The sequence below is a fragment of the Coregonus clupeaformis genome, chromosome 3, assembly GCF_020615455.1.
Source record: "Coregonus clupeaformis isolate EN_2021a chromosome 3, ASM2061545v1, whole genome shotgun sequence".
NCBI lineage: Eukaryota > Metazoa > Chordata > Actinopteri > Salmoniformes > Salmonidae > Coregonus > Coregonus clupeaformis.
Window position 1 is genome coordinate 1503230 of NC_059194.1, and position 20801 is coordinate 1524030.

A 20801-nucleotide genomic window follows, 5' to 3' on the forward strand; every position below is an offset into this window, starting at 1 on the left:
CCTAATCTCAGCTTGTTACCTGTATAAAAGACACCTGTCCACAGAAGCAATCAATCAATCAGATTCCAAACTCTCCACCATGGCCAAGACCAAAGAGCTCTCCAAGGATGTCAGGGACAAGATTGTAGACCTACACAAGGCTGGAATGGGCTACAAGACCATCACCAAGCAGCTTGGGGAGAAGGTGACAACAGTTGGTGCGATTATACGCAAATGGAAGAAACACAATAGAACTGTCAATCTCCCTCGGCCTGGGGCTCCATGCAAGATCTCACCTCGTGGAGTTGCAATGATCATGAGAACGGTGAGGAATCAGCCCAGAACTACACGGGAGGATCTTGTCAATTATCTCAAGGCAGCTGGGACCATAGTCACCAAGAAAACAATTGGTAACACACTACGCCGTGAAGGACTGAAATCCTGCAGCACCCGCAAGGTCCCCCTGCTCAAGAAAGCACATATACAGGGCCGTCTGAATTTTGTTAATGAACATCTGAATGATTCAGAGGAGAACTGGGTGAAAGTGTTGTGGTCAGATGAGACCAAAATGGAGCTCTTTGGCATCAACTCAACTCGCCGTGTTTGGAGGAGGAGGAATGCTGCCTATGACCCCAAGAACACCATCCCCACCGTCAAACATGGAGGTGGAAACATTATGCTTTGGGGGTGTTTTTCTGCTAAGGGGACAGGACAACTTCACCGCATCAAAGGGACGATGGACGGGGCCATGGAGAAGATCTGCAAAGAGGAGTGGATCAAAATCCCTCCTGAGATGTGTGCAAACCTGGTGGCCAACTACAAGAAACGTCTGACCTCTGTGATTGCCAACAAGGGTTTTGCCACCAAGTACTAAGTCATGTTTTGCAGAGGGGTCAAATACTTATTTCCCTCATTAAAATGACATGCGTTTTTCTGGATTTTTGTTGTTGTTATTCTGTCTCTCACTGTTCAAATAAACCTACCATTAAAATTATAGACTGATCATGTCTTTCTCAGTTGGCAAACGGACAAAATCAGCAGGGGATCAAATAATTTTTTCCCTCACTGTAGATGAGATATGTAGATAATATCCAGTAAACATGCTGTATGTTCTGTGCTATATGTTCTGTGCTGTATGTTCTGTGCTGTATGTTCTGTGCTGTATGTTCTGTGCTGTATGTTCTGTGCTGTAGGTTCTGTGATGTGCTTTATGTTCTGTGCTGTGCTGTATGTTCTGTGCTGTATGTTCTGTGCTGTATGTTCTGTGCTGTATGTTCTGTGCTGTATGTGCTGTGCTGTATGTTCTGTGCTCTATGTTCTGTGCTGTATGTTCTGTGCTGTATGTTCTGTGCTGTATGTTCTGTGCTGTGCTGTATGTTCTGTGCTGTATGTTCTGTGCTGTATGTTCTGTGCTGTGCTGTATGTTCTGTGCTGTATGTTCTGTGCTCTATGTTCTGTGCTGTATGTGCTGTGCTGTATGTTCTGTGCTCTATGTTCTGTGCTGTGCTGTATGTTCTGTGCTGTATGTTCTGTGCTGCATGTGCTGTGCTGTATGTTCTGTGCTGTATGTTCTGTGCTGTATGTTCTGTGCTGTATGTTCTGTGCTGTATGTGCTGTGCTGTATGTTCTGTGCTGTATGTTCTGTGCTGTATGTTCTGTGCTGTATGTGCTGTGCTGTATGTGCTGTGCTGTGCTGTATGTTCTGTGCTGTATGTTCTGTGCTGTGCTGTATGTTCTGTGCTGTATGTTCTGTGCTGTATGTTCTGTGCTGTATGTTCTGTGCTGTATGTGCTGTGCTGTATGTTCTGTGCTGTATGTGCTGTGCTGTATGTTCTGTGCTGTATGTTCTGTGCTGTATGTTCTGTGCTGTATGTTCTGTGCTGTAGGCTACAGTGTGAAGGAGTCAAATAACAACAACTTAATGGATAATCAATAGTATTGATTGTCCTCTGAGCATATAACTCATGAAGTGGATACTTCCTAAAAGTTCCCTTCAAAGTTCCTACATTACATGGAGCTAATCAAACTGCTATATATTTATTTGGAAGGCAAGTAAAGTAGTTGACCTCATATTGATGCACATTATATAGCAAATGGACAAAGGAAGGGAATCAGTAATGGTAGCATCCCTCAACAGAAAATACTTGTTGGATTGGATTACTCTCAGAATGCTGCTATGTATGACAACAACTCACCATTCAAATCTCAGTTGTGCCCCCACCTCTCTCTCTCGCTCTCTCTCTCTCTCTCTCTCTCTCTCTCTCTCTCTCTCTCTCTCTCTCTCTCTCTCTCTCTCTGTTTTCTCTCTCTCTCTCTCTCTCTCTCTCTCTCTGTTTTCTCTCTCTCTCTCTCTCTCTCTCTCTCTCTCTCTCTCTCTCTCTCTCTCTCTCTCTCTCTCTCTCTCTCTCTCTCTCTTTCTCTCTCTGTTTTCTCTCTCTCTCTCTCTGTTTTCTCTCTCTCTCTCTCTCTCTCTCTCTCTCTCTCTCTCTCTCTCTCTCTCTCTCTCTCTCTCTCTCTCTCTCTCTCTCTCTCTCTCTCTCTCTCTCTCTCTCTCTCTCTCTCTCTCGCTCTCTGTGTGTTTTCTCTCTTCTCTCCCTAGCTTGGCAGCCTCTAAAGAAGCCGCGGCTCGAAAAGCTGCCTCCCCAATGCCCCCCTCGGAGTTCTTGGACAAACTCATGGGCAAAGTTTCGGGTTACGATGCAAGAATCAGACCTAATTTCAAAGGTAGGAGTAGCCACCAAGACACAGTGGGATAAAACAGGAATGTAGCCAAGCACAACCCGGAAAAAACACATTCCAGTCAGGATCGTAAAGAGAGGACAGTGTAGTTAAACAATGAAATCTATATAATATCAATATATATGATATCTTTATTTTACTATTGATTTGGGCTTTAGCAAATCATTCTGATTGAAATGTGTTGGTTCTTTGAATACATTATCCAAGTGAGGTCATTTTCACACATTAAACACAACACTTTTTTAACACATTTTCCTACACATTTTAACACTTTTTACACCTTAAACACTTAACACTTTTAAACCTTAAAATATTGAATTATGCTGTTACGATGTTCACAAATCCTCAATATATTTACAGGATGTGGCTACAATGAAATGGAGTCATGTTATTATTTGATTGTTGAAGGCTGGCTACATTCCTGTAAAAAAAAAACGTCACAACCGTCTCAATATCCTGAATGTCTGTTTGGTGGTATAGTTAGTGTGTTGCTAAACATGTTTCCACAACGTTAAAAGTTTCTCTATATGGAAGCGCCCATAAAGATACATGTCAGAGGTTTCCTTATTGAACTATGTTAAGCACTACAGCTACGTCATGATGACTCAGTCCAAGCACTGGCCAAGCTATGATGTTCACTGGTTGAGCACCGTTGTGGCAACCCTACACATTTATTAATCCAGAAATTCCAAAATTGTTTGAAAGAACTCTTCATAATTTTGACGAGAGTTCATCTATTTAACAATATTGTTTTGCTCTAGTATTAATACTACAATTATTTTCAGTACATCCTTATCTGAGGTGGTATAATTTACATATAATTTACATATTATTTCACCTTATGGTATACAAAATATATATATATTTTTTAAAAATATTGTCCTCACAATTATGGAATAAATAATATAATAATCAGACTAAAATATGAATAAAATGTTCTGCATGAGAAACCACTCACACAAACAACCAGTTTCCATACCATACACTGAGATGAGCGTGGTTTCTGAAGACAATTGAAATCATTTTAATTCTGATTATCTATCTAAGATACATGCTTTGATACTTTGCAAATATTTCATGTTAACTAACTACAATGGGACTACTTCTCTGTGTCCGTGTAACATGATGTTTTGGCCCATGAATTGCTGTGCCTTTTACAGGTATATTAAATGTGATTTCCATGAGTATATCTCAGTATATGCAGTACTGAATCCAGGAGTGTTTGCTGTGATTAAGCATGCATTATTCAGCCTGCTAGAGTTGAACACCACATCTAATCATACAGTTAGAATACATTTATAACATGTCTCTGCACTATGCTCACTTCGCTCACGATGTTCACTGCAAAAAAAAAAAAACGTTTTTCTTTGCTGTATAAACTGTTTTATGTACAGAGGCTTTGTATGAATGTATTGAATGTTATTTTTGAGCCGACATCTCAATTCACAATGATAACATTGATAACATTGTGACAGATTATACGATGCACTGGTCTTGTCTGGCTTGTCTGACCTGTAGAGTTCTGCTTTCAGCTAAACCTACTACATCACAGGTATAGTACACTGCCCAGAGAAAGTGCTTACTGCAGGATCAGCTCAGCCTCAGTTGGCTTGCCGAGAGCACTAATAAAATAAACCCAATAGCAGTTTTCATGCTAGTGAGTGTAAATAGGTAGGATAGTCGCTTAAAACTCAAATGAAAGCTAACAGTATTCTAATGTAAAATGTCTTTACATGACTTTACATTATGTATAATGTTAATCATATGACTAGTGTGTGGCGAGAGGCCTATTGTCATGGGAACAATGTGAGATAGATTCAGAGGTTAGTCAATGGCTGTCAGGTCAACACCGTATTGTAGTGTGAGTGGTAGACTCACTCCTTCTCCCATCCCTGCCAGCCACACACATTAATCACATTCATGAAATAAGCAGGCTGGCAGGTCATTTCTTAATAATGAACGTCTGTACAAAGACTAAGAAGCATCTTCAGTCAGAGCTCAGAGAATGATGGAGGGTTGTTCTTAACATATACAGTAAACACCATGGAAGGTTAGAACTGTTAATATATTATTTATAGAATTAGAATGCCAAATATATTATTTATAGAATTAGAATGGTAAAGATATTCTCTATAGAATTAGAACTGCAAAAAATATTGTTTATAGAATTGTAGAACTGCAAAGGCATTCTTTAGAACATTGGAATGTTAGAACTGCAAAGCTACATTCTACATAGAACGTTAGAACAGCCAAGGCATTCTCTGTAGTTGTAGCAAAGGAGCACACCTCCTCAATCTACCACCATCTCTGCTAATGTGGTGGCACAGCAACAGTGACAAACAAGGAGAGAAAGAGTAGAGAATTGCCTGAAGCTACGAATGTTCCGGAATGAGAGGAAATTACACTGATCATGACTGGGACTCACTGTGGGGAACCCTTCTAATTGATTTAGCAGGTTCTCTATTGGAATGGAAAACACACCTCCTCGTCCTAAATGGCACCCTATTCCCTTTATAGTGCACTACTGTTGACCAGAGTGGTATGGTTCCTATGGTTCCTGGTCATAAGTAGTACACTATATAGGGAATAGGGTGCCATTTGGGACACAAGCGTAGACATAGAACTATAGGTATGGTGAGGCTGGTGTAATTTAGTGCTCCACTCTGCCTGTCCTGCAGTGATGAACAGTGGTGGGGGGTACAGCTGTGACTCCAGTCTCCTCTTTAACCTTGTCCCTCCTCATCAGTCACAGTGAGGAGCAGCTTGGCCCACAACCATGAGGCTGTGCAGATTCCATCAAAATACATATCACCACCCCACCCTGGGTTGTTGCTGTTGCCTCAGTCAGACAGACAGTCAGCCAGACAGCCAGTCAGACAGCCAGCCAGTCAGTCAGTCAGACAGACAGTCAGCCAGTCAGACAGCCAGCAAGTCAGACAGCCAGCCAGTCAGGCAGCCAGTCAGACAGTCAATCAGACAGACAGTCAGTCAGCCAGTCAGCCAGTCAGCCAGACAGCCAGTCAGACAGTCAATCAGACAGAAAGCCAGTCAGCCAGACAGCCAGTCAGACAGTCAATCAGACAGCCAGTCAGCCAGCCGGTCAGCCAGACAGCCAGTCAGACAGCCAGTCAGTCAGCCAGACAGCCAGACAGCCAGTCAGACAGCCAGTCAGCAAGTCAGTCAGCCAGTCAGTCAGCCAGACAGCCAGTCAGTCAGCCAGTCAGACAGCCAGCCGGTCAGCCAGACAGCCAGACAGCCAGTCAGACAGCCAGTCAGCAAGTCAGTCAGCCAGTCAGTCAGCCAGACAGCCAGTCAGCCAGTCAGCCAGTCAGACAGCCAGACAGCCAGCCGGTCAGCCAGTCAGCCAGTCAGACAGCCAGCAAGTCAGACAGCCAGCCAGTCAGACAGCCAGTCAGACAGTCAATCAGACAGACAGTCAGCCAGACAGCCAGACAGCCAGACAGCCAGTCAGACAGACAGCCAGTCAGACAGTCAATCAGACAGTCAGCCAGTCAGCCAGACAGCCAGTCAGACAGTCAATCAGACAGTCAGCCAGTCAGCCAGACAGCCAGTCAGACAGTCAATCAGACAGCCAGACAGCCAGACAGCCAGACAGCCAGACAGCCAGTCAGACAGACAGCCAGTCAGTCACTTAGTCCTCTCTGCTCTCTCCTCTTCCTCTCAAGCGGCTTCCTTTTTAAAGCCTGCCGTGTCAAGCCTGCTGTCTCTCTCTCTCTCTCTCTCTCTCTCTCTCTCTCTCTCTCTCTCTCTCTCTCTCTCTCTGTCTCTCTCTGTCTCTCTCTGTCTCTCTCTGTCTCTCTCTCTCTCTCTCTCTCTCGCTCTCTCTCTGTTCTTCCTCTCATTCTCTTTCTGTTTCAACCTAACTGACTGGGGAGAATAAATATTATTAGCTGGTGGAGCTTGACGTTCATTTTTTTTTGGGGGGGGCAGTGTTCAGATACTGCTGTGTTCATATACACATGGCAACAGGGAACCACCTGGACTGATCTGCTGACTACTTCAGAAACATTAAAGGAATGGACAAGGGTTCTTTATTGTACCGTGTGGGTTCAGTAAAGAACAATCCCCAACCAGCGTTATATTTCCAGATATTACACCCCAACCAGAGTTATATTCCCAGATATAACACCCCAACCAGTTATATTCCCAGATATAACACCCCAACCAGAGTTATATTCCCAGATATTACACCCCAACCAGAGTTATATTCCCAGATATTACACCCCAACCAGAGTTATATTCCCAGATATAACACCCCAACCAGTTATATTCCCAGATATAACACCCCAACCAGAGTTATATTCCCAGATATTACACCCCAACCAGAGTTATATTCCCAGATATTACACCCCAACCAGAGTTATATTCCCAGATATTACACCCCAACCAGAGTTATATTCCCAGATATTACACCCCAACCAGAGTTATATTCCCAGATATAACACCCCAACCAGTTATATTCCCAGATATTACACCCCAACCAGAGTTATATTCCCAGATATAACACCCCAACCAGTTATATTCCCAGATATTACACCCCAACCAGAGTTATATTCCCAGATATAACACCCCAACCAGAGTTATATTCCCAGATATTACACCCCAACCAGAGTTATATTCCCAGATATTACACCCCAACCAGTTATATTCCCAGGTATAACACCCCAACCAGAGTTATATTCCCAGATATTACACCCCAACCAGAGTTATATTCCCAGATATTACACCCCAACCAGAGTTATATTCCCAGATATAACACCCCAACCAGAGTTATATTCCCAGATATAACACCCCAACCAGAGTTATATTCCCAGATATAACACCCTAACCAGTTATATTCCCAGGTATTACACCCCAACCAGAGTTATATTCCCAGATATAACACCCCAACCAGAGTTATATTCCCAGATATAACACCCCAACCAAAGTTATATTCCCAGATATTACACCCCAACCAGTTATATTCCCAGATATTACACCCCAACCAGAGTTATATTCCCAGATATAACACCCCAACCAGAGTTATATTCCCAGATATTACACCCCAACCAGTTATATTCCCAGATATTACACCCCAACCAGTTATATTCCCAGATATTACACCCCAACCAGAGTTGTATTCCCAGATATTACACCCCAACCAGAGTTATATTCCCAGATATTACACCCCAACCAGAGTTATATTCCCAGGTATTACACCCCAACCAGAGTTATATTCCCAGATATTACACCCCAACCAGAGTTATATTCCCAGATATAACACCCCAACCAGAGTTATATTCCCAGATATTACACCCCAACCAGTTATATTCCCAGATATTACACCCCAACCAGTTATATTCCCAGATATTACACCCCAACCAGAGTTGTATTCCCAGATATTACACCCCAACCAGAGTTATATTCCCAGATATTACACCCCAACCAGAGTTATATTCCCAGGTATTACACCCCAACCAGAGTTATATTCCCAGATATTACACCCCAACCAGTTATATTCCCAGATATTAAACCCCAAACAGAGTTCTATTCCCAGATATTACACCCCAACCAGAGTTATATTCCCAGATATTACACCCCAACCAGAGTTATATTCCCAGATATTACACCCCAACCAGAGTTATATTCCCAGATATTACACCCCAACCAGTTATATTCCCAGATATTACACCCCAACCAGAGTTATATTCCCAGATATTACACCCCAACCAGAGTTATATTCCCAGGTATTACACCCCAACCAGAGTTATATTCACAGATATAACATACACACCAACCATTAACTGCATTACTTACTGACATTGAAACTTTAGTCTGCCTTCTTCTTAAAACAATCTATGTCAATTGAATTATTTGAGTTAATCCACTATGTTTGATGAATGAGAAGACATTTTAGGTCCCGAGAATAGTCTTGGAGCTACTCTGGATGCTTGCCTTGGTAATGGATTCTCTTGGATCTAAACATTTGGACTGAACTGCTATATTGCACTGGCAGTAGACGTTTAATATCATTGCAGGGGTGACTCTCCCCTGAGTTATGACAAAAGTATTGATCATGTTTCAAAGTCTAAGGAGAGGCAGAATTGCAAGGACACAGCAGAATATTGAATTGATAATGTAGCAGTCAGCCCACTGTTAGAGGGCAGGACAGGATAGGACAGGACAGGACAAGATAGGACAGGACAGGACAGGACAGCAGGACAGGACAGGACAAGATAGGACAGAACAGGACAGGATAGGACAGGACAGGACAGGACAAGATAGGACAGGACAGGACAGGATAGGACAGGACAGGACAAGATAGGACAGGACAGGATAGGACAGGACAGCACAGGATAGGACAGGACAGGACAAGATAGGACAGGACAGCAGGACAGGACAGGACGGGACAGCAGGACAGGACAGGATAGGACAGGACAGGACAAGATAGGACAGGACAGGATAGGACAGGACAGCAGGACAGGACAGGACAGGACAGGATAGGACAGGATAGGACAGGACAGCAGGATAGGACAGGACAGGATAGGACAGGACAGGACAGCAGGATAGGACAGGACAGGACAGCAGGACAGGATAGGACATGATAGGACAGGACAGCAGGACAGGACAGGACAGGACAAGATAGGACAGGACAGGATAGGACAGGACAGGACAGCAGGACAGGACAGGACAGGACAGGACAGCAGGACAGGATAGGAAAGGACAGGATAGGACAGGACAGGACAGCAGGACAGGACAGGATAGGAAAGGACAGGACAGGACAGGACAGCAGGACAGGACAGGATAGGAAAGGACAGGACAGGATAGGACAGGACAGCAGGACAGGACAGGATAGGACAGGACAGGACAGCAGGACAGGACAGGATAGGACAGGACAGCAGGACAGGACAGGATAGGACAGGACAGGACAGGACAGCAGGACAGGACAGCAGGACAGGATAGGACAGGACAGCAGGACATGACAGGACAGGACAGCAGGACAGGACAGGACAGGACAGGACAGGACAGCAGGACAGGACAGGACAGGATAGGACAGCAGGACAGGACAGGATAGGATAGGATAGGATAGGACAGCAGGACAGGACAGGATAGGACACATGGTTGTAGTATCCAACCATCCACTACTGTAGTACTTAGAAATCTGTTTTTAGTAGAAATCTGTTCTTAGTGTAACTCTGTTCTTAGTGTAAATCTGTTCTTAGTAGAAATCTGTTCTTAGTAGAAATCTGTTCTTATTGTAAATCTGTTCTTAGTAGAAATCTACTGTACAGGAGAAAGACCTTTCAAAAGAAATAAACTGTAGCCTTATTCTATTTATTTTAATGAGATAATATCAAGTCTGAGTATTTACTAAACCCTTGATATTGTTATTCAGCATGATACCACACATTAACACTCTTTCATTTAATGAATGAGAGAATGGTTGAATCGGATGCTGCATATCTCCATCTGGTCACTGAAGCTTCTCTAATATTACTGTGAGGAGAAGAGGAGAGGAGATGGTGTCATGAAGGCCACTGTCACTTCCTGTCATTTGGGTCATTTAATTTCTAATACTGGGAAGTGGGAAAACGGCGATCACACTTGAGCGTGACATTAAATTTGACATATAATTGTTTACTCTGACAAGATAATTCAAGACCCCAAGCTAATGTTTTTATTTTCCACACTAGACGTATTTAACTATCGCCTTTGGACATTTGTCCTTTTGTGAAACGTTGCGTGAGTGAGACGCAACTAGGTCCAGATGGATCCATTCTAAAACTCAACTGGGCTTATTCTTATAGCTTTATTCTTTTTATTATTATTATTATTATTATTCACTCTTTTTAATGTTACACAAAGCCTTTTATTTGCTGTACCGCATGGATAATTGATTTTACGCACTGCTAGTAATTAGCCATTATGAGATTGCAAGCTTTGAAGAAAAGAAAACAAGTGCTGGTTTAATGTTTGGATCAGGTTTTCAGATCTCAAATAGATCCTTGGCACAGAGGATAAACTCAGGCTTAGGTTGACACAGAGGGATTGCCGTGCATGCAGTGTGTACCAACAAGAGGAAGGGGAAAAAAATCCTCACTGGATCCAGACAGATTATAGAGTTTGAATCACCTGTCTACAACAGTTCATGGTCATGCAGAATACTTTCCATCTATCTTAAGAACGATTTCCTTTTCTCCTGATGTTGATGGATTAAAATATCCCCACAAAGACTTCAGCTCTGTGTAGTTGCCATCTCTCACAATGGCACTTGTCACGTATAGGAGTGTAGGCAGGCTGCATGCTGCCTGGTTTACAAATTCAATGCGCCTCTGGAGCAAAAAATAGGAAATGTATCAACACACACAATCTTTGTTGAGAAAATGCATTTACTATGTTCCTTGGAATAATAATTCCTCTGTGTTGACAGGAGAGAATAATTAGGGAATGGACAGGAAGTATTTCAAATGTCATCCGGGGAAGGAACACACTTTGTTGTACTGATTAAGATCTTCTGAATTTTGGCTGAAAATTATTGAAATGTATGTTTGTGTTAATGTACGTGTTATGTACAGTACCTTATCATAACAGCCTTTGAATGTAAAAGGTGAGATTTTGTAAAAGGTGAGATTTTGTAAAAGGTGAGATTTTGTAAAAGGTGAGATTTTTATTTGGTGTTGTCTTTCACACGCCTTATTTATTTACACCAAATAAGTGCAAAATGGGGACTAATTCTTCTATCTTCAATTGTAATGAGATGGTTTTGTTATGCTGGATTGGATGAAGAGTCAACCAGGTTTGAAATGATGCATGGCCAACGTCCATCATGGCAACATATAAAAAAAGGTAATTTCCAGAATAACTGGAAAAGGCCCAAGGTACTGTAAAACAAAACGTCTGTGTGTGAGCCTTTGTGTTTTATATCACCTCCACTAAGTACACTTCCTGTTCCTGTTCTCTTGTGTTGCACCAATTTTGCTGCTCAGTTGCAGGGGTCCCCCCGAGTGGAAGAGGTAAAAATATATTTTTTTTAGATTAATAAAATCTAAAAAAAAAAAAAAAAAGATTTTTATATCCCATTTATACGAAAATTAGTTTGAAACACTTACAAGTTGCTTGATAAGAAAATTTAAGCATTTAAGCATTTAAAGCCAAATGATGCAAGCAGATCTAAGCGAAGCCAGTTTGACATGTAGTCTATGCATCTTTCCTTTGTCTGATGTTTTTCATCTGCATTTTGCTAACCTCACCTGCCTCCTGTGAAGAACTATGCATTGCAACCCTCCTCTACCCCTCCTCTCATCTCTGCATCGCCTCCTCTCCTGCCCGCCCGCTATGACGTTCTCCAACACAAACTCGTGCATCCCTCCTTCCTGCTATTGCCTTCAGTATTTTGGCCACCACAATGTTTCCTTCCTTTCCCTGTCGCACACGTACAGTGAGGGAAAAAAGTATTTGATCCCCTGCTGATTTTGTACGTTTGACAATGACAAAGACATGATCAGTCTATAATTTTAATGGTAGGTTTATTTGAACAGTGAGAGACAGAATAACAACAAAAAAATCCAGAAAAACACATGTCAAAAATGTTATAAATTGATTTGCATTTTAATGAGGGAAATAAGTATTTGACCCCTCTGCAAAACATTACTTAGTACTTGGTGGCAAAACCCTTGTTGGCAATCACAGAGGTCAGACGTTTCTTGTAGTTGACCACCAGGTTTGCACACATCTCAGAAGGATTTTGTTCCACTCCTCTTTGCAGATCTTCTCCAAGTCATTAAGGTTTCGAGGCTGACGTTTGGCAACTCGAACCTTCAGTTCCCTCCACAGATTTTCTATGGGATTAAGGTCTGGAGACTGGCTAGGCCACTCCAGGACCTTAATGTGCTTCTTCTTGAGCCACTCCTTTGTTGCCTTGGCCGTGTGTTTTGGGTCATTGTCATGCTGGAATATCCATCCACGACCCATTTTCAATGCCCTGGCTGTGGGAAGGAGGTTCTCACCCAAGATTTGATGGTACATGGCCCTGTCCATCGTCCCTTTGATGCAGTGAAGTTGTCCTGTCCCCTTAGCAGAAAAACACCCCCAAAGCATAATGTTTCCACCTCCATGTTTGACGGTGGGGATGGTGTTCTTGGGGTCATAGGCAGCATTCCTCCTCCTCCAAACACGGTGAGTTGAGTTGATGCCAAAGAGCTCGATTTTGGTCTCATCTGACCACAACACTTTCACCCAGTTCTCCTCTGAATCATTCAGATGTTCATTGGCAAACTTCAGACGGCCCTCTATATATGTGCTTTTTTGAGCAGGGGGACCTTGCGGGTGCTGCAGGATTTCAGTCCTTCACGGCGTAGTGTGTTACCAATTGTTTTCTTGGTGACTATGGTCCCAGCTGCATTGAGATCATTGACAAGATCCTCCCGTTTAGTTATGGGCTGATTCCTCACCGTTCTCATGATCATTGCAACTCCACGAGGTGAGATCTTGCATGGAGCCCCAGGCCGAGGGAGTTTGACAGTTCTTTTGTGTTTCTTCCATTTGCGAATAATCGCACCAACTGTTGTCACCTTCTCACAAAGCTGCTTGGCGATGGTCTTGTAGCCCATTCCAGCCTTGTGTAGGTCTACAGTCTTGTCCCTGACATCCTTGGAGAGCTCTTTGGTCTTGGCCATGGTGGAGAGTTTGGAATCTGATTGATTGATTGCTTCTGTGGACAGGTGTCTTTTATACAGGTAACAAGCTGAGATTAGGAGCACTCCCTTTAAGAGTGTGCTCCTAATCTCAGCTCGTTACCTGTGTAAAAGACACCTGGGAGCCAGAAATCTTTCTGATTGAGAGGGGGTCAAATACTTATTTCCCTCATTAAAATGCAAATCAATTTATAACATTTTTGACATGCGTTTTTCTGGATTTCTTTGTTGTTATTCTGTCTCTCACTGTTCAAATAAACCTACCATTAAAATGATAGACTGATCATTTCTTTGTCAGTGGGCAAACGTACAAAATCAGCAGGGGATCAAATACTTTTTTCCCTCACTGTATGTGTATAAGTTCTGAAGTGTTGGCAAGTTGAGATACTAGATGTGTTTATTGTTGTTTTCCGCATTGAGAAAAACAATGTGAGTACTTGCTGTTAGAGTATGTTGTGTTTAATCAGTATCTTTTTTTTCATTAGACCCACAAGGCCCCAAAACAGAAGCTTCTCACAAGAAAGGTACTTTCTTTTTTTTTCATCACGGAATAAAGTATGCAAGCCACTCTCTCTCTCAACGCCACTCAGGCAATCTTCACTTTTAAAGCAAGAAAAATAAATTTAAAAAATAAACCAAGCACATTTAAGGTGTAATCTTAAAGGGGATAAATGTATTTACTGTTAATGCATAGTATTGTGACGGGTATCAGTCTGCAGATAGTAAGTCGTCAGATTTTTCCTTTAAGAGATTATTGTCGAACAGCTGGCAATTAAGAAATTAGCTCAAAACATTAGTCCACTGTATTTAATAATATATAATATATTTCAAGCCTTTTTGTTTGCAATTTATGTTGACGTGGTCTCTTCTGTCTTTTTACTAATTGTTGTTCTGGACTGTAAAGTCTAAATACACATTTTAAAGATGCTCAGGAAAATTGTACTTCTGGGTAAAAACAAGCTTTTTACAGTTGGTAAGCTTTGCTGTTAAAGTTCTATGATACGTGTGTATTATATTATGATGTGGAGAGGAGTTGAGATATTATCTTATGGTGATGATTACAATTACAAGGGATAACTGGTGCTACAGACTACTCCATTCATTTACAGCCTAAAAGACCTCAATGACTAGTTGACCTGTTTTCCTCCTAACAAGAGATGACCTGCTGTACATGACAGGGATTATTAGTAACCTGTCTGCCTTTGGCTGAAACGTTGCGTCTGTATTAGTAATTAGAATGAATTGGAGAGATTGTTGCTGAGGTTGAAAAGCAACAGTCATGGAATGCATTCATTTCTTTCTTTTTTTTATTGAAATTAATCTCTATATATTTAACAAAAACTGTATTTAAATGCTTCTGTTTTTAAACATAAATCATATTTGTTTTTGCAACATGCTAAATGAGATGATTGTGTGAATATGGGAAATTGGAAAAGGGCTGTATCCATTATATATATTTTAAATATGCAATATGGACTGCATTACTGGAAGCAGAATGGTTTTGATCAACAAAATGTGTGTGTGTGTGTGTGTGTGTGTGCGTGCATGTGTGTGATTCTGTTATAGTCAACAGATAGTCCAGGATTTAAAACTACTTAACAGAGAGGATGACTGGCTCCAGATTTCAGCTTACAGTGGGGAAAAAAAGTATTTAGTCAGCCACCCATTGTGCATGTTCTCCCACTTAAAAAGATGAGAGAGGCCTGTAATTTTCATCATAGGTACACGTCAAATATGACAGACAAAATTAGAAAAAAAATGCCAGAAAATCACATTGTAGGATTTTTAATGAATTTATTTGCAAATTATGGTGGAAAATAAGTATTTGGTCAATAACAAAAGTTTCTCAATACTTTGTTATATACCCTTTGTTGGCAATGACACAGGTCAAACGTTTTCTGTAAGTCTTCACAAGGTTTTCACACACTGTTGCTGGTATTTTGGCCCATTCCTCCATGCAGATCTCCTCTAGAGCAGTGTCGCTGGGCAACACAGACTTTCAAATCCCTCCAAAGATTTTCTATTGGGTTGAGATCTGGAGACTGGCTAGGCCACTCCAGGACCTTGAAATGCTTCTTACGAAGCCACTCCTTCGTTGCCCGGGCGGTGTGTTTGGGATCATTGTCATGCTGAAAGATCCAGCCACGTTTCATCTTCAATGCCCTTGCTGATGGAAGGAGGTTTTCACTCAAAATCTCACGATACATGGCCCCATTCATTCTTTCCTTTACACGGATCAGTCGTCCTGGTCCCTTTGCAGAAAAACAGCCCCAAAGCATGATGTTTCCACCCCCATGCTTCACAGTAGGTATGGTGTTCTTTGGATGCAACTCAGCATTCTCTGTCCTCCAAACACGACGAGTTGAGTTTTTACCAAAAAGTTATATTTTGGTTTCATCTGACCATATGACATTCTCCCAATCCTCTTCTGGATCATTCAAATGCACTCTAGCAAACTTCAGACGGGCCTGGACATGTACTGGCTTAAGCAGGGGGACACGTCTGGCACTACGTCTGGCGGCGTAGTGTGTTACTGATGGTAGGCTTTGTTACTTTGGTCCCAGCTCTCTGCAGGTCATTCACTAGGTCCTCCCGTGTGGTTCTGGGATTTTTGCTCACCGTTCTTGTGATCATTTTGACCCCACAGGCTGAGATCTTGAGTGGAGCCCCAGATCAAGGGAGATTATCAGTGGTCTTGTATGTCTTCCATTTCCTAATAATTGCTCCCACAGTTGATTTCTTCAAACCAAGCTACTTACCTATTGCAGATTCAGTCTTCCCAGCCTGGTGCAGGTCTACAATTTTGTTTCTGGTGTCCTTTGACAGCTCTTTGGTCTTGGCCATAGTGGAGTTTGGAGTGTGACTGTTTGAGGTTGTGGACAGGTGTCTTTTATACTGATAACAAGTTCAAACAGGTGCCATTAATACAGGTAACGAGTGGAGGACAGAGGAGCCTCTTAAAGAAGAAGTTACAGGTCTGTGAGAGCCAGAAATCTTGCTTGTTTGTAGGTGACCAAATACTTATTTTCCACCATAATTTGCAAATAAATTCATAAAAAATCCTACAATGTGATTTTCTGGATTTTTTTTCCTCAATTTGTCTGTCATAGTTGACGTGTACCTATGATGAAAATTACAGGCCTCTCTCATCTTTTTAAGTGGGAGAACTTGCACAATTGGTGGCTGACTAAATACTTTTTTTCCCCACTGTATCTACTCTCCTCTCCTGCTATAGACACCAACCAAGGAAAATATGCTTTTATCCATAGCTAGAAAACACGATTTCATCCATAACTATACTGAACAAAAATACAAATGCAACATGCAACAATTTCATCGATTTTACTTAGTTACAGCTCATATAAAGGAAATCAGTTAATTGAAATAAATAAATTAGGCCCTAATCTATGGATTTCACATGACTGGGCAGGGGTGCAGCCATGGGTGGGCCTGGGAGGTCATAGGTCCACCCACTGGGGAGCCAGGACCAGCCAATCAGAATGAGTTTTTCCAAACAAAAAGGCTTTATTACAAGCAGAAATACTCCTCAGTTTACACAACAACAAAAAAATTATGCACGCATGACTGTAAGTCGCTTTGGATAAAAGCGTCTGCTAAATGGCATATTATTATTATTATTATTATTATTATTATTATTATTATTATTATTATCAGCTGTCCGGGTGGCTGGTCTCAGATGATACCACAGGTGGAGAAGCCGGATGTGGAGGTCCTGGGCTGGCGTGGTTACACTTACAGCATGCCAATCGCACACTCCCTCAAAACTTGAGACATCTGTGGCATTGTGTTGTGTGATAAAACTGCACATTTTAGAGTGGCCTTTTATTGTCCCCAGCACAAGGTGTACCTTTTTAATGATCATGCTGTTTAATCAGCTTCTTGATATGCCACACCTGTCAGGTGGATGGATTATCTTGGCAAAGGAGAAATTCTCACTAACAGGAATGTAAACAAATTTGTGTGCAAAATTTAGAGAAATATGCTTTTTGTGCATGTGGAACATTTCTGGGATCTTTATTTCAGCTCATGAAACATGGGACCAACACTTTACATGTTGCGTTTATATTTTTGTTCAGTATTCAGTACTTGAACCATATTTTCTTGTCACGATAGAGACCGACAAGCTTTTTATATTGGTTAAAACCAAACCAGCTCTAGTGTTTACTGAGCCTAAACGGAGTGCTATCACCTTACTTGAAATTTACAGAGTCAATCTGAGCTGTACTGTTTCACCATATCACATTCATGGGCAGTTTAGAAGGCCCTGTTTCACCATATCACATCACATGATCAGTTTAGAAGGCCCTGTTTCACCATATCACGTCACATGATCAGTTTAGAAGGCCCTGTTTCACCATATCACATCACATGGTCAGTTTAGAAGTCCCTGTTTCACCATATCACATCACATGATCAGTTTAGAAGGCCCTGTTTCGCCATATTACATCACATGATCAGTTTAGAAAGCCCTGTTTCACCATATCACATCACATGGTCAGTTTAGAAGGCCCTGTTTCACCATATCACATCACATGGTCAGTTTAGAAGGCCCTGTTTCACCATATCACATCATATGATCAGTTTAGAAGGCCCTGTTTCACCATATCACATCACATGATCAGTCTAGAAGGCCCTGTTTCACCATATCACATCACATGGTCAGTTTAGAAGGCGTGAGAGTCCGGAGGGAAAGGTAAGGAGATCTCGTTCAGCAGAAACAAACAGGTCAGGTGCTAGGCCTTGACGAATCAGGAGCAGCGTTTTGAGTGTTGGTAGATTTTGATTAGATTCAGTATTCTCTGTTAGCGAACGTTCATAATGCTGGTGACACTGTAGGACACACAGTGTTTTATGTAGATGAATGTTTGGCCAAGAGGTATTTGTCAGTCAACACTTTAAGCTACCACTCTCCTATGAGTTTCCATAGGATAGGATCATATGCCTCTGTAGGTTTTAGTTGATCTCACCATGCCTCTGTAGGTTTTAGTTGATCTCACCATGCCTCTGTAGGTTTTAGTTGATCTCACCATGCCTCTGTAGGTTTTAGTTGATCTCACCATGCCACTGTAGGTTTTAGTTGATCTCACCATGCCACTGTAGGTTTTAGTTGATCTCACCATGCCACTGTAGGTTTTAGTTGATCTCACCTGCCACTGTAGGTTTGAGTTGATCTCACCATGCCTCTGTAGGTTTTAGTTGATCTCACCATGCCACTGTAGGTTTTAGTTGATCTCACCATGCCACTGTAGGTTTTAGTTGATCTCACCATGCATCTGTAGGTTTTAGTTGATCTCACCATGCCTCTGTAGGTTTTAGTTGATCTCACCATGCCTCTGTAGGTTTTAGTTGATCTCACCATGCCACTGTAGGTTTTAGTTGATCTCACCATGCCTCTGTAGGTTTTAGTTGATCTCACCATGCCTCTGTAGGTTTTAGTTGATCTCACCATGACTCTGCAGGTTTTAGTTAATCTCACCATGACTCTGCAGGTTTTAGTTGATCTCACCATGACTCTGCAGGTTTTCTTTGTGGTATAATCTCAAACCTCATCCATCACATTCCTCCCTAATTGTAGATCCCATTAGTAGATAAATACTCTGCTAGATGATGACTATTAGGTTAAACACGTGGAATTACAAATGAAGTAATAATATTGAGACCACTTAATGGCAGTTTGTGGCCAATACATTTAGGTAAGATTTATACCAAACTGATTCACATGTTATCTGATGTACACTTAATGCAGCAGCTATTGTAGGTGTCAGACCTGGGTTCAAATGTGTATTGGTCTATCTGGTATTTTCAAACACTTTTTTCTGTCTATTTGAGTATTTTTAAATACACAGCCCAATCAAGTACTTTTATTTGAGTATTTGAATGGTTATTTGTAAAAACCAAATAGTCGACCAAATTGTATTTGAGAGTATTTTCAAATACTATTTTCAAATACCTGGGTTAAATGCATGGGAATGTATTTTAGTCAGTGTATTTTAGTTTTTTTTCAAATACTTTCCAAGTGTATTTCCAAATACATTAAAATATTCAACTACTTGTCTCAAATAGTATTTGAACCCAAGTCTGGTAGGTATAGTCTACAGTTAATTGCTGCTGTTTGACATCGAAATGGTTGGAAATATAAAACTAAAGCAGATTGATACTATTGCATAGAGTGCACTGGTCCCTGCCTAGTTAGTGACACCACCAGTATAATACCATTAGAACCAGTTCAATATCACCAGTCCACTAGTCCAATATCAGCTGGAATGATTGACCGACCACAGCTTCATTTGATTTGGCCTCTCAAGAGAGTGCTTCCCGTACTCAGTTGATTGCTTCAGCCGATGACTGATACAGCGGTGTTCAGTATCATGGTACCCCTAACCTATTTTTTTCACTCTCAAGATGATTAAAACACTAAAGCAAAGAGCGAGCATCACGACGTCTGCTAAAATCATTGACTGATTCATTTTATGCCTTCCGTCACACTGCCTACTAGCTCCATGCAGTATACCTCTCTCTTGAGCTGCGTCCCAAATGGCACCCTATTCCCTATATAGTGCACTACTTTTGACCAGAGAACGATGAGACCTGGTAAAAAATAGTAGTGCACTATATAGGGAATAGGGTGCCATTTGGGATGTAGCCCTCTCTCTCTCTCTCTCTCTCTCTCTCTCTCTCTCTCTCTCTCTGTTTGTCTGTCTGTCTGTGTCTGTCTGTCTGTCTGTCTGTCTGTCTGTCTGTCTGTCTGTCTCTCTCTCTCTCTCTCTCTCTCTCTGTCTGTCTCTCTGTCTGTCTGTCTCCCTGTCTGTCTCCCTGTCTGTCTGTCTCCCTGTCTGTCTGTCTGTCTCCCTGTCTCCCTGTCTCCCTGTCTCCCTGTCTGTCTGTCTCCCTGTCTCCCTGTCTGTCTGTCTCCCTGTCTCCCTGTCTGTCTGTCTGTCTATCTGTCTCTCTCTCTCTCTCTCTCTCTCTCTCTCTCTCTCTCTCTCTCTCTCTCTCTCTCTCTCTCTCTCTCTCTCTCTCTCTCTCTCTCTCTCTCTCTCTCTCTCTCTCTCTCTCTCTCTCTCTCTCTCTCTCTCTCTCTCTCTCTCTCTCTCTCTCTCTCTCTCTGTAATCCACTGGAATAATGCCCTAGTCAACTGTTCTGCGTTCGGTATCCCGAGCCACGGCCTGGCTATTGATTAATGTCTTTCTGTGGTCACACTCCTCCAAGGCTGTCATGTCTTCCCATCTGTCACAGCTAACCCAGGGCCCAGGAAAAGGCTTGGGTACATAGCAAACTCAGAGTAGCTAGGCTCTTATCTGTACTGGCCGTCAGAGCTAGCCATCAAGAGCTTTCAGTGGGACTTCCAAATGGCTTCCTATTCCCTG

The 20801-nt window shown here is 42.0% G+C and overlaps 1 protein-coding gene across 3 annotated transcripts in view; it reads left to right on the plus strand.

Annotated features, from left to right (window-relative positions):
• glra1 (glycine receptor, alpha 1) overlaps positions 1-20801 on the plus strand; it is a 169551-nt gene that overhangs the window by 17660 nt on the left and 131090 nt on the right. The window contains exons 2-4 of one of the 3 annotated variants that reach the window (XM_041846882.2): positions 2579-2703; positions 11706-11732; positions 13898-13936. In XM_041846882.2, coding sequence (XP_041702816.2) covers positions 2579-2703; positions 11706-11732; positions 13898-13936 — 191 coding nt within the window. The remainder of the gene's footprint in view (positions 1-2578; positions 2704-11705; positions 11733-13897; positions 13937-20801) is intronic. The other 2 variants (XM_045206703.1, XM_045206704.1) reach the window with 2 other exon arrangements.